The sequence below is a fragment of the Anoplophora glabripennis genome, unplaced genomic scaffold, assembly GCF_000390285.2.
Source record: "Anoplophora glabripennis isolate ALB-LARVAE unplaced genomic scaffold, Agla_2.0 scaffold1366, whole genome shotgun sequence".
Lineage (NCBI taxonomy): Eukaryota > Metazoa > Arthropoda > Insecta > Coleoptera > Cerambycidae > Anoplophora > Anoplophora glabripennis.
In genome coordinates, this window is record NW_019417451.1 from 1 (window position 1) to 14,935 (window position 14,935).

General features: G+C 30.6%; 3 protein-coding genes across 3 annotated transcripts in view; all 3 read right to left on the reverse strand.

The window, feature by feature from the left end:
- Window positions 1–1,241: 1,241 nt before the first annotated feature.
- Window positions 1,242–3,115, reverse strand: LOC108915155 (S-methyl-5'-thioadenosine phosphorylase). Its single transcript, XM_018721122.2, has 4 exons — window positions 2,824–3,115; window positions 2,425–2,738; window positions 1,569–2,034; window positions 1,242–1,513 (listed from the first exon to the last, which is right to left on the reverse strand). Exons 1-4 carry the CDS (start codon window positions 2,839–2,841, stop codon window positions 1,454–1,456), a joined length of 858 nt encoding a protein of 285 aa, XP_018576638.1. The 5' UTR covers window positions 2,842–3,115; the 3' UTR covers window positions 1,242–1,453.
- A 1,779-nt stretch (window positions 3,116–4,894) lies between these two features.
- On the reverse strand, window positions 4,895–8,027 carry LOC108915156 (40S ribosomal protein S29). Its single transcript, XM_018721123.2, has 3 exons — window positions 7,880–8,027; window positions 5,022–5,121; window positions 4,895–4,964 (listed from the first exon to the last, which is right to left on the reverse strand). Exons 1-3 carry the CDS (start codon window positions 7,939–7,941, stop codon window positions 4,956–4,958), a joined length of 171 nt encoding a protein of 56 aa, XP_018576639.1. The 5' UTR covers window positions 7,942–8,027; the 3' UTR covers window positions 4,895–4,955.
- A 4,012-nt stretch (window positions 8,028–12,039) lies between these two features.
- LOC108915158 (probable ATP-dependent RNA helicase spindle-E) overlaps window positions 12,040–14,935 on the reverse strand; it is a 57,626-nt gene continuing 54,730 nt past the window's right edge. Inside the window, exons 24-25 of the mRNA XM_023456318.1 lie at window positions 12,442–12,660; window positions 12,040–12,386 (exon numbers count right to left, since the gene is read on the reverse strand). Of these exons, the coding sequence (XP_023312086.1) occupies window positions 12,212–12,386; window positions 12,442–12,660 (394 nt within the window). The 3' untranslated portion in view covers window positions 12,040–12,211. The remainder of the gene's footprint in view (window positions 12,387–12,441; window positions 12,661–14,935) is intronic.

Here is a 14,935-nt window from a genome sequence, read left to right on the forward strand (position 1 = left end):
CAAAAATAATGCAAATAACTGATAAATAAAGTAAAAACTTACCTGGGCATAACCCCGGCACAGATACCTGTAACAAAGATGCCGACGGCCTCTATGCTTAAGCCGGGGATTAGGTCGGTGGTTAAGAGGAAATAAAAGGATACTTTCCAGGTAGCCTTAATAAAGGCAGGCAGATCCCGCTCGCTGCAATGCACCCCACCTCACAACAAACACGCCCGCTCAGTTCGACCGCTCGCACGAGAATGATAAAGGCAGGTAGATCTTGCTCGTTGCAATGCACTTCACCTCACAAACAAACACGTCCGCTCAGCTCGGCTGCTCGCTCTGAACTCTCAAGAAAGTGAAACTTATGACAACGCAAAAATATATGTTTCATGGTTTTGTGTCTGTGAAATTCATGATTCAGCGAACTTAACCTTCAATTATTTAAAGATTTATTCCCTTAATCAGAAAATGCCCTTAATTATCCCCTAATAATTATATTATGTAGTAATAATTCATTATAACAAAATAATGGTGTATAGAAAAAAAAAACAATATACAGAAAATGAAAACACACCTTTGCTGAGTGTTGTAGACAACATAAAAGTATTATTGAATATATTAAAAACAAGAATTTGGACAAAAATTGAGAATTTACACAATGCATCGTCAAGTACAAAAAGATCTGTAAAACAATTTAAAAGAATTATAGAACAATTTATAAGAAAAGTAAGTAAGTTTTTAATCATTACTTCGAAGAACTTATACATATAATTTTTTTAACATAAAACAATTCCAGTTCCATTATTTATAATAATCCACGAATATACAAAATTATATGTCCAATAACGAGGACACAAAGCATAACAAAATGTTAAAAATAAATTATCAAATGTCAAATTTGACTTGCTAATCTATAAAAATCAAAACCGATTATAGAATAAAGTGTGCTTTATCTATATTTTTAAATTTTTAACACATCACAAAAACGACATGATTGATTTTTAATTTAAACTGTCGTATTCTTTATCTCTCCTCCACTATTTTGGAGTATGTGGGACACTAGCGCCCTCTAATTTGGTAAAATATTTGTTTGGACGTTTGGAGTTCGTGCTCCTCGTCACTACTCACTACTAGTTCCTAGTAGTACTCCTTGCCCTTGTGTAGGCTCCATGTTCATGACAGTACAATTCTACAAAATTTAGTACAATAATTTAGGGAAAATCTAATTTTTTTAGTGTAGAAAAAATCCGCCCACATCCGTATTTAATGTAAATTTTACTATTACCCTTGTTTATATATTATACATTGGATATAGCAGAGTGTCCATTTGTTTAAGTAGTACTAATGGACAAATACAAGCTTTTCCACTCATCAGTTTCTTAATTTTTGGGAGGTAAAAATTTATTATAAACAATATCAATTTAGAAAAAAATACATTAGTAAACAAAAAACAAACACTTTCATTTGCTTAAATTGATGTTTGAGAGAATTTATAATTTGGCAACAATACACTTTCTTCAGCCATAGCCTGAAACAGAATATTTTTTATTTCATGCTGACAACATAATGCAATACATATATACCTTTAATTCTTTAATTGATGCTTCCCAGTTTTGACTAGCAATTTTAGAAACAGTAGTTGCTATGAGTGTTGATACTTTAGAAATGTTTTCTTTAAATATTCTCAAAACATCAGGGACACAAACCTTATCACCAGTGTCTCTCCAGCAATCATAGTCAGTAGCTAATGCAATAGAAGTATACAGTATCCCAGCCTCTTTTGCTAAAACCACTTCAGGAACTGTGGTCATATTGACAAGATCACATCCCCATAACCGATACATGTTACTTTCAGCTTTACTTGAAAACCTAGGACCCTCAATCGTTACAACTGTACCTTTTTTATGTACTTCAATTTTCAATTCTTCGGCAACATCTATAATCATCTGCCTAGTCATTTGGCAGTAAACAGGTTCTAAAGGAATGTGACATATTCCTTTAGGATGACCCGATTCTCCATCAAAAAATGTTTGTTTACGAGCATATGTTCTAAAAATGTTTTTATTTACTAAAAATAATTATTTTCTACATGCATTAGAAGAATATAGTTTTTACAAATTTGTTTTAGTTTTAGTGCTTCAACTTTAATATTTATTTTACAAAAAGGAGGTAGGTAGAGATTTTCTCGCTTTATGTAAAAAAAAATTAGATAAATGCTGCAATTAAAGTGCAGTAAATATACAGAATTATTTCAATACCATAACTAAATTTAATACACCATTCAGGAGACTGAAGAAAACTTAAATCTTCCTTATTGTTCAACTTTTTTCTTGGTACTAAATATGAAGAAAAATGGAAACTAAAATATTGCAAAGCACCGTACTAGAAAATTATTTGTTTGAAGTTATTTATTTTTTTTCTCATTTGGGAATTCATTACCTATCAATAAAATTATCCACAATCACAACGTCTCCTGGTTTAATATGCTCCTGTAGTGAACCAGTTGCAGTACTGGCAAGTATATGTGTACAACCTTGCTCCTTTAAAGCCCAAATATTGGCTCTGTAATTAATATTGCTTGGCATTATGGTATGTGGACGACCATGACGTGCTAGTAAAACACATTCTACATTGTCGATTTCCCCTAAAATTAACACATCGGATGGGTCCCCAAATGGAGTGGATACTTTTAATTCCTTTCTGTTTTTTATAATATCGGGGTTATCCATACCAGAGCCTGCTATAATTCCAATCTGGAAATTTAATTATTTTAATTTAATGTAAGTATGTACAAATGAAATATGTAAAAGGTTAATATATTGCTCAAGATGTTCTTACCTTTATTGGTATAGGCATTTTAAAATAATTATGAGGGATTTATGAAGGCACACAATATATAAATAATTAACGTGTATTGAGACGAATTAAATTGAAACTCAGATTTCACGCAATTATAAAAGCAACAGCCTCAAATACAGACCTCAGAGATAAGGTTATCTCTATATACATATAATATAAAGTTATTTATATTATATACAGTACAAAACAGACACTACAGTTTTTCGTTGTGTAATTCCAGTTCTTATCTATAACCTAATAGTTATGTAATGGTTATTCCTACAAAAAATTATTGGAATCAATTAGTTACTGAATATTTGAATATATTAATTTATAATAAAAGTATGTACAGGGTAGGAAAGTACCAATGGTCTATCTGAAGTTACGTGAGAGCGATAAAGTAAGCCATAGAAATCCATGCGATAGAGAAGGGTGGCTATAATGAAGGCTTCTCTTTGTCACCGCCCGTTTCGCCTTTCCACAAATAAGATCCACTTCTTATTTGTGGAAGGGCGAAATGGGCATTGACTATTAGACGCCTTCATTATAGCCATCCTTGTCTATCGCATGGATTTCTATGGCTTACTTTATTGCTCTCACGTAACTTCTGATAGACCATCGGTACTTTCCTACGCTGTATGTACATCACATTATGCATCATTTTAAACACTAATGTATGCAACCAACTTTACACAATTGCACGAAGTATGATTAATATTGCCTATATACAATTATACATAAAACATGGTGCTTTTGTTTTGAGAAGTTTTAAATCCCGTGGTCGTTTTACAAAAAATTACTGCGGTGTTTGTAACTCAAGGTTGCTCCCCCTTTTTTTCCGATGCACAGTTGTCACCTAAAGCACAGCCTAAAGGGCAGAGATTGTTGATAAGTAGGCATAATTATTTCGCTCTTTGAACCTAAAATCCTCCGTTCACACGATACGATGCGGTTCCATAATTCCTTCGAAACGGTAGTTAAATTGAATCGAAAGGAGAATCCAAGGCAGGGACACTAACTACAAGGAGACCGAACTCATACGGGAAACTTGATATTTGTCAATGTAATGTAATGGTAGAAATGAATTCTACTCTACCACTAACATAGATTACTACTAAGATCGCTAGTTTTCCTTTTACACCGAAGTACAAAGTTGATGTAGTATCACGTAGTATGATAAATAGGAGTGAAGTAAGCAAACAACCAGTTTTATTTTAAAATTAATATAAACACACTAATCTAGAAATTAAAATAAATATCGCAATTTTGTTCATTTAATACATATTAATATCGCAGCGTTTTAGTGTGATATAGCGCAAACCAGTCGACCTAAGGAAGGCTAGGTACCTCGCTCAGTGCGACACATATGTACTTTAGTTCATCTATCTTCTAAACTAATGCAGATCCCATTAAAACTTCTGGTGTATTTATTATAAATGTACTGTAGACTATATTTTGAAATAAATAAAAAAAAAATGGTCGAACTTACTAAAATTCTGATTTGAAATGTTCACTTCCTGTTTTGTACATGAAAATTTTTTTTTTCCAATTTCATTTTATAATTAAAAAGAACAGTAAATTTTCTATGTCGCCATATTTAATATAAAATAAATTTGTTTAATTCGAAAAACTATTTCAAAAAATACGAATTTGAATGACAATTCTTTAGAAGTCCATAACTTTAAAAAAAAAAGTGTTCACATTCATACCTACTAGAAGTACAATTTTTTTCGCTGTCCGCTTCACGTGAAATGCCCATGAGGTGAACATCGACTTTTTTTAGCTACGCTATCTGATAAGTCAAAAGTAAGGTTTCCTTCCTTGCTACAGTATTCAATTGCCAACATTGCAGTTAGTTTAAAATTCATGTTTAGTTTTAACTTTTACATCATATACTACTTATCAATTAGTCTAATACTTATTCAACATTTTCGCACGTTATAATTTTCTTATAAGTAAATGAACACAAAATTTAATTATTAATTTGTTATAAACATGTATTTTATATTCATAATCTGTTCATAAAAACACAAAATACAGAACTAGGGATAATGTAAAAAAGTTGTATTTCATGGAAACATTTTATTTTAGATATATTACATTAACATAAAAAAAATCTTTCAGTTCAATATTTAGTCAAGCTGAAATAAAACAAAATTATTAATTATGGTCTATACTATATGTTGCATAAACCTTACCTTTTTGAAACCAATATCTGCAGCATATTCTCTGAAACATTGACGGCAAAGATTTAATCCATATTTACGAATTAGTCCATGTCTGTTAGAGCAAGCTCGACTAAAAAATTAAAATCAATTATTTAAACCAACCATATTTATTTATTTAAATGCACCAACTGACAAAAGAAGTACCAATTATAGGTGCGAAAGGAACAAAAGAATTACATGTACATAAATACAAATAACACAAAACATGTACATTATAATACATAAACTGTAAACATTTAGATAGGCAAGATTTTAATAGACTTAGCATCAGCAGAAGTATCAGAAACACCATCATATCCAGTTTATTAAGCAAAATACCGTAATTAAGTTTATTAAATGCCTTACTGAAATTGGCATAGATAACACATGTTTATAAAGTATAGAACCCATACTGTTTATAGGAGATGATTGATTCCTAATCCCGCAATGAGAACTTTTATGATACAAAAATTTGAATCTAAATTTACAAAACAAGAAATTAAAATAGAGGTTGTTTTTCCATATATATTATATACAGGGTATAGCAAAAGTACCGGAACGGCACAATAACTCGGTGGGAGAGCATTTTAGAGAAAAATCTTAAATAGAAAAGTTTCAGAATTTCTCCCTGGCTATGACATTGACCTTGAAGATCATTTCAAGGTCAAATGTGATTTTTCAAATGGGACCCTATACTTTTGACCCCAGAAGTGAAGAGCGGAAAATTTTACGTTCAGATATACCTTAAGTGATCCCTCCTTTTTAAACTTGGGATCCCCATAAGATCAAACTAACAAAAGTACAGGAACGGCAGAATAACTGGGCGGAAGAGCATTTTAGAGAAAAATGTTAAATACAACTCAGACTGCTCACGGGCCAGAACCCTTCGTAGGACTGCCCTTCAGCTAGGTCAAAACCATCATCAGGGACTGGGTCAACCAAGAGCACATGAACTGGTGGTGGGGAACCAGTGGTTGTAGTCAGTCTAAGAGGATGCTAGGACTCATAACAAACAAGGAGTGGATTTTCTCTATTCATTTCTAAGGTCCCATTTGAAAAATCACATTTGACCTTGAAATGATCATCAAGGTCACCATCGGATAGCCAGGAAGAAATCCTGAAACTCTTGTACTTAACATTTTTCTCTAAAACGCTCTCCCGCTGAGTTATTCTGCCGTTCCGGTACTTTTGCTATACCCTGTATATAGTATATATGGAAAAACAACCTCTATTTTAATTTCTTGTATATGCAAAATATTTTTTATTATTAAGAACTGACAAATACTTTTTTATTTTTCGAAAAATTTTATGTTCGTGGTTATACTACCTACCTATTTAAATTTTAATTTAAGAAAAATGAAAAATTTTTTGTTAGAAATGAAAAAATACCAGGCTGTATTTATTATTTGATTGTGCATATACCTATACGTTTCGAGATCTCAAGGTGGGCAACCCTTATTTGGATTTCTTATTTCACAAATTTTATTATAGATACTTTATCATTATAAAAATATCACTACTTCAATTTTCACCAACAGCTTAGAATAAAATATGTAATTTATTGTGTGTATGTACAAAATTGTTTTGAAATGCCTCAATCAAATCCGTTGCGGTTTCTTTTTCTTTATAGAACTGAAAATGTTTCTTTTCCCTATATTGTAAAGATAAACTTTTATAGATCTATAAAATTTATTTATGAAATTAACATTGTATACGAACAATAGAGGTAGGTAATGATTCAAATTTAATCTGTATAAATAAAAATTTAATGCTGTTCTTTGGTAAGAGCATCACTTGAGAATGGCTGGACCGATTTGGCAATTTTTTTTTAATGTTCATAATAGTCCGAATAAGGTTTTTAGGGAAAGAAAAATTGGAAAAGTTGCTGGAAAATTGGAACATTCGGGGGAAAACTGAAGGTGTTTTTTTTCTTCTGAACAGGACGTCTATTGGGTCAGCTAGTTTATAATAGTAAATATTAATTACTATAACGCCACGGTAGCGTAGTAGGTCGAGCATGTGGTGGCAAAAATTTCCCGGCCACACTTCCTATTCTGGTCCGGATTCGATCCCTGGCATTGGGACTGGTAATGTTGATGGATAATGGGAGTTTGTCCGCGTTTTTTGCGTTGTAGTCCCCTTCCGCTCAGCCTTTGGCTTTGGATCTGGGGGGTTGTCTCATTTCTGTGGTTTTTTTTTTTATAAAACAAAATTGAACTAGCAAGAGTTACTTATAATTATTAATCGGGATGCAAGAATAATTTTCCATTTTAGGCAAAAATATTTAATTTCCATGAAATAAAGATATTAGCTGGCACAAATGGGTGTCTAGTAAACCAAAGTGTTTTATATCACATTCTTCTTCACTTTCACTTTCAATCAGTTTGCAAAGTAACAAGATATTTACTTTTTATATTCAAATTAATTAACACTCCATTTTTTAAAGAACCACTTGTATTGTGCAGAGTAATTTTACCAACAAACTATAAAATACCAGAATATGTATTTGGCTATTTTGTCTCATATATTCAGTGGTACTCACATCTAAGATATATTTTTACCAATGTGTATTTATAAACATTAAATGTACCCAAGTTTAGAAAAATCGTTTATTTGAAAAGGTTAAACTTGACCACTTAACGACTTAACCTTAAAATTCGAAATTTATTTGATAACGAAAATTTAGATTTAAGAACGAAGAAAAGGTAATTTGATTGAGTCACAGCTTTTATAATAGAATTTCATTACATATTTTACCCAAAATATTAATAAGACAACACGTGCACAAAGTTCATTTGCAAATAAGTTTATTTCGATAACTACGCTACAAATAAACTTGATGAACTTACCATGATCTAGATCCCTGTCCGTATTTACGAGGATGAGAATACCAGATATTTTGGAAACCCATGTTTTTACTTTATTTAAATTATTTGGAAAAGATATTCCAACACAATCGAAGCACAAACTGTGCAGAAAGAAAAGGAAATTTCAGCACTGTTACCAACAACAGTTCAACAGTAGCAATACCAATCTATAACCTCAAAGTTTACTATTTATTGGCGGCAATTTTAACTTTGCGTTTTTTGCACATTAAATACAAAATACATCTTTATCAAATGCATAGTTTTTCTAATAATTCACCATTTAGGGAATATATTCAACACGTAGTAATAGTAAAACCTAAATATTTATATTGAATATATGAATCAAATTCCTAGCCTGTACAAAATATAAAATAATCTGACACAAAAATTTGAGTGTGGATGCTACAGGATGTGTTTTCTATTAATTATTTAATCATTTCACTTTATTTGAGCCTTTTGCCCGCCTAGATTTCTAGTATCGAAGAATGTTGTTTGATTTCATTTGATAGGATTTGTTTGAATTTTCACAATATCTTAAAAACGAATAAAAATATATTTTAATCTATTTTTATTATTATTGTTCATATTATTATATATATTTATTTTCATTTAATCACATATATTATAAACCTTATCGTATAGTAATAATTTCCTTAAAATTAGTAACTTAAGACGACTTAATTATCTATTATCTTCCCAATCAAATTTTATATGCTAAAAGAAAAATCCAAGTCCTGAGAAACAAATCAGAAAGGATAAAATAAAATAAGTAATACATTTTTCTTTTACACATTTTGACTTCCCTCTCAACCTTTCTGGACAAGGGCCCATATGAAATAAAAATAAGTTTCTCCTACGGTGGAGTGAAACAAAAAGTCAAAACTCACAACCAAACCATGCCCACAAAAAAAAACGCCTTATGAACGAGAACATGGCTCACCAAAGTGGGGAAACATCAGAATCAGCCACTCCCGGATCATGAATATCAGGTAATGAACAAGGATTACAAAAAATACACAAAAATTTAAAATATCAGTAGGATGCATATTACATTTTTAAACATAATTGGATACCATCGGTTACATACATGCCACCGGAGAAGTGATTAAATTTGTTTATAGTAAATTATGCTTTCTGCTGAGCAATTTTTTAATCATACAAGATTTCAGATAAACAAAAAAAACATTAAATCTTGCATTTTGGAAATACATATAATAAATTTTTGTTAATATGAACTTAATAATTTCAAGAATCGCCCTCTAAAATATTTTAGATTGTTAGGAAACACCTAGTATGCAAGTTGTAAAAAAATTGCTAACTCTGGACCTATTGGTTGTAGAAACTTTTTTTTTCAATTTGTAGGTTTTTTTACGAGCTTTCAAATGGAGTAGTCTTCTTTCAAAAGTTAAAAACCACAGTTATTTTCTTTGTTTATTAGGGAAAATAGTGCCTTATATTTGTTAACATACAACTAAATTTGAAAAAAAAATTAATTTTTTTTAACTAGAGGATATTTGGTGTCCCTTCGAAGAAAATGGGCCCAAAAAGAATGTTTTAGTCATAACTCTGCCCCCAGAATAGTCATTTGAAAATGGGCCTAAAATGGAATTTTGCAAAAACTATTTGACCGATGGAGTACATCTTTTGCACATCTCTTAAGGATATAAAAACTCACATTTTGGGAAAGTTGGGTAAGATTTTATTAATTATTTAAAAAGTTATTAACAATTAAAGAAAAAGCACTTTTTCCGTTTAATTTTGCAATAAATTTTTTGTTTATAAAGCAATTTTAATTTAACTTATAAAATCTCATTTTAAAAATGAGTTTCTCTAGATCAAATTGTATGTTGAACATTTTTTGCTAAGATTAATAGTTTTTTTACAATAACGCATAGAACAAAAAATGACGAATTTTTGACCTATTTGTTGATAAAAAACAATGACGCTATACTTTTTTCATGACCCATGAAATGAGACACCTCTTGTATTATCATTCCCAAGACTTTCCAACAATAAAATCACACCCAGTAATTAATAAATTTCAAAATGTTTCCTTTCCTGGTCTATTATGTTGGAAACTTCAGACCACTGTATAATTTTCAAAATCATTTTTTTATCGATTTAAAAGATCCTTTGAACCTTCAAAAATAAGGGGAAAGGACTTTTATGAAGGCACATTTTTTTTCTTGGAAATTTCCCAAGTGCTACCTGTGGCAAATAGGTACCTCAGGAAGGGTACAGCCTAATGACTTTACCTTTTGATTTCTAACTCCTCTAACACACTACTAACAGATGTCGTTAATACTAACAGATGTGGTTAGAATGAGCCTGTGTTCAATTAGAAGTATTCTCAAAGGAAAGTAGGTTAGTATAGCGTATGTCTCAAAACTAAAGGCATTTTTCTTGAGACACAATTTTTATAAACGGCATGCAGCATAAATCCAACAGTTTTCATTCTATTCATTCCAAATTTTGACCATATCTTCAAAATAACATTCTAAAGAGAACTACATATGGGATTGTCACAAAGATGATTTCAACATTATTTTATTGACAAAGGATTGTCTCTTTATTTGTCAAAAATTAAAATTTTTACTTCAAATCATCGCCTTAGCAAGAAAAATGCGTAATTCCGTGGATATACTTCTAAATTTTAAATATATATTTTTATATATTTGGGACTTTTAATTGGAGTTGCGTGATTTTTGTATAAAAAATTGGAAGATGTTCATATGAAAAATATTTGGTGAGGTATAAAATTGATTTTTATTAAATTTTTGTATGGATAATTGTGAACGTCACGAGTTGTTCCTATTATTCATTAAGCACAAGTAATTACTAAAAAACTTATAACTTGTTTAGAAAAACCAGGACTATTAGTAGAAATTGGCGTATCTCATAATATAAACATAAAAATCTAAGTACAGTAGGCGCTCGCTAATCGGACATGTCTTAGATCATTAAGTTGTCCGATTACTGGAAGTGTCCGACTATTGGAAGTAATCCAAAATATGAGAGTCTGGCATTTAAAAACACGCAATTTGATTAGGCTATAGAATTTAATATAATTAAGTAGGATACGTTTATTGAAAAACTATACTTTTAAAATTAAGTAAAATAATATGTATTATTTGTATGTACTGTTCTCACATCTTAGTTTTACTGTAAATGAAAAAACTTATATATTGTGGGTTGGAGTGCAATGAACTTGCTTTTGTCCGATTACCGAGCGGTCGCCCATCAAAACCGTCCGACTATAGAGCTGCCCATTCCCACACGAAAAGCGTTCAAAACGTCCGATTACTGGAAATGTCGGACTATTGAACGTCCAATTAGCGAGCGGCTACTGTATAAAAAACGTTTATCTCCAAATTGTTATGAATTTACTATTTAAATAAATGTTAAACCCATAATGTGCACATACTAAACTTACGAAAACAGATTTAAATGTTGACACAAACATTTCAAGCAAATATAAGTATCTACTTACTTATATAATAGAAACAACACACACCTCTGGATAACATATAAATGCTGAAAGGTACACGGTTTTCTATTCTTCTAGGCGGGAATATTCTTATACGCGATTTGCACTTGTCGAAGTTTTACGCGCGTAAATTAGTTTCCAGAGTTACATACTTTTCTAAGACACAGATTTGATTATCAGCTACAAGATGGCATTAAAATACCATTTTTCACAAAAAGTGGAGTTACGTGCTTTTCTTACTACGGCGACGAAATGTTGCTAATTGCACAAAAATTAATTTTTCTATGTATTTCTCAATTTTTTTCCATATACAAATTTGCCTCAGTTACATTGCACGCTACAGAGCGCTTCAAATTCAATGTGCCACACACTAATGGCTCCAGCGTCGCCATTTTATACTATACGCGTATTAATATATATTTTTTTAAGATACTTTTTCTTCCATTAAAAAAAAAAGATTTATTTTAGCATTTTACAGTGGTGTAACCCCTTAATTAAAAAAAAACTGCATAAGTATTACATCAACACAAATACCAACAGCAGTTCATATTTGTGATATAGGTTTATGTTAAAAACCATTTTCTATAGATTTTAAAAAATACTCCAGAATACCTTTTTCCACTCACAGAAGGAATAATTGTAATAACAAGTATCATAATCATCAATAATCTTTATTATAAAAAAAATACCATAGGGTAGAAACTTTTTGCTTAATTGTGAAAAGGAACCTAAAACAACAAATTTACTATTTAAAACAATAGCAATGCTCGGAAACAAACACATTAATTCTTTTAACATAAAATAAATGTTACAAATAATAAAACAACTTAATTATCACTATCGCTGTCATCATCGTCAAATTGAAATTGCTGGACGTGTTCATAGTAAACTTTGAGAGCTTCTTTATGAACATCAGATATGAGGTGATACCTGACTTCGTAAACTGTAACCAACAATTCCTGGCATAACTCACATTTTAAGTTTTCTGGTACAGGCATCATTCTAAAAAGAAACAATTTAATTGTACTTAGTAAAAATATAAATGGTACATAAATACTTTCTGGCGATTTGGTCCAAGTCATCGATATTCTTCCTTACATTAGGACCGTAATTTTCTATTTGATTTAGTTTGACAAACCACAGCAAGGGCCATATGTCTTCTGCATCATCACACATATTTGGTTTTAGAATAACTGCATCTGTATTGTTCTTCCACCAAATATTTGCAAATTTAACATTAGCTCTCTCAATAGTCTGTCTTTTCAAATAAATCAATCTAAAAATTAATAACACATAATGTAACTGAGTAATAATTGAAAAATATCGAGTATTTGCCTCCTAATTAATTTCAATACTTTTGAGGGGCTTCTAGTATTTTCAAAGATAGACAAAAAGTAATTAAGACGTCCTGAACTTTATTTTCAAGAAAAAATTAATAGCCTTGATATTTTGATTCGATTAATGTACATATAGGACATTTTCGAGCATTTTATATAACTATCTTTTTTGATAATTTTTTAATTTTGTAAGGTTTTTTTTCTATAGGTATTTTCTTCATAGAATGCAGTATAAATGTGATAATCTCATTAATTCCGGTGATTCAAACTTATATTTTAATAAATGGAACAAATAGTGCGTCATAAATTAGTCTAGATTCAAAATACATCAAATCCAAACAAACAAAATGTCATTCTTTATAAAAACACCTACTTATTTTGAGGCTACAATTTTTACCACCGAATAGGTGATTGCTATACAGGGTGCATCAATATTAACATTTATAATTACTGATTTCTACAATTTTTTAATTTTAGGAGAATATTTAAAAAATTATGAAATATGAATAAAATTGCGTAAAAAATTTGTTTCATAACAAAACGTTTAATTGCTCTTATTTTTTTTTTCCATTTGAACTTTTTTATGTACAGATTATGGAGAAAATGTTATTCTTTGTAGAAATTTTTACATTACTTCAAATGTTCAGAAAGTATATTATGTTATAATGAATGGTATTAAGATTTTATATTTAACCCTTCCACTGTTCCAGACGTATTTATTTGCTAAAAATTTATGGGGCTCAATCTGCTCCAGACGAATTAATTCGCTTGAATAGTTAAATTGGATCAGGCTGTTCAAACCGTATATATTCGCAACCATGCGCATTAGTGACTCGGTTGTTGCAACTGGTAATAGGGAATTTTTGCGGGCGGAGTTTATAGCGATTGTGGCAATTATTTTTATGGAAGAGGTACTGGTAATAATGCCAAGATTGTTCATCTCTTTTTCAGTTTCTGCTTTATAATAAAATATTAATAATTAAACTATTACAATTATTATTTTGAAACGTTTAAACATATTTTAATTTAAATTAACACAACATAATGTAAAAATATAAGTAGTCTAACTCAGTAGCAGCGCGTGAACATTGATTGAATGTGTTCTGCTTAGGGTTGTTACATTTGTTGAATTGAATTCCGAGATATTAAGTGCCCGGAGTCTCTAAATGGCGCCGCAGACGAAAAATTTTAAAATTTTCAAGGTCACGCGTTTTCCTGGCACTTCTGAATTTCAAGGAACAATGCATTTATACAAAAATACAGATTTTCACAAGAACGATTTTTGAAATTGATACCTTTTTGAAATATCTATTCACGAATTACCTACTGACGGTATGAATAANAGTGTATCTCGAGAAATAGCCACAAAAAAACACCCTTCATTTTTTCAATTTTTTTTTCTCATTGTTTATATAGTTGAAAAACTATGAAAAAAATATGCAATATAATTCTTATCAGTAGCTTTCATATGCCGTTGGATTTATTCAAATATCTATCATAGTTTTATAGAAAAATGATTTTGAAGTTAAGGATTGCAACCCCATTTTTTTAAAAATGAGCAAAGATAGACCTCTGATAATTGGTCAAAAGTTATTTCTATCAACAAGCAACACACTGAATACACCATTGTTAAAAAACAAGCCAGTGCAGATTTCACGTGGAAACCCGGTGAGACCCTTTACAAATAAAAAATCAATAGCAAAAAAATACAAATATTTTAACTAAACTAATCATTCATTGTTTTGAAACAAACTACTTTAAGATAAATGTATATTGCTTTTTTTTACATAATTTTGTATATATTTCATGGTCTGTCATTAAAAGCAAGAGAATCGGTTCACACTGTATAGTAATCACATATTTGGATGTAAAAAAAATCATTTCATAAAAGAGTTGACTCCAAAAGAATCATTTTTGATGCTTCAACAAAGGACCAAACACAAAATACATATATGGAAAAAAAATCCCGGTCGAATTGGCTGAAATTTTGCACTTATAGTTTTTAGCATTCTGATCAAAAGTCTCTATGGGTTCAAAGACCGGTTATGCATAGTTTCCGAGATATTGGGCCTCAAAGTGGTCTTTTTAGGAGGAATGACTAAGCCTCGTTTCACACTTGCCGGACCGACCAGCCAGATCCAGCTATACGGATCTGGCTGGCTCTTTCACACGTAATTTAATTTTCAAACCGGTTTGGCCGATGTTAGTCTCAAT

Bases quoted from the DNA above. Each gene is read 5' to 3' on its own strand.
- LOC108915155 (XM_018721122.2), bottom strand. The intron at 2,035-2,424 runs GTAATGAATTCC...AAACATTTTTAG, and splicing joins GTGGATAATTTTATTGATAG to AACATATGCTCGTAAACAAA. The intron at 1,514-1,568 runs GTATATATGTAT...ATTCTGTTTCAG, and splicing joins CATCAATTAAAGAATTAAAG to GCTATGGCTGAAGAAAGTGT.
- LOC108915156 (XM_018721123.2), bottom strand. From the start codon at position 7,941: ATGGGTTTCCAAAATATCTGGTATTCTCATCCTCGTAAATACGGACAG. The intron at 5,122-7,879 runs GTAAGTTCATCA...TTAATTTTTTAG, and splicing joins GGACAGGGATCTAGATCATG to TCGAGCTTGCTCTAACAGAC.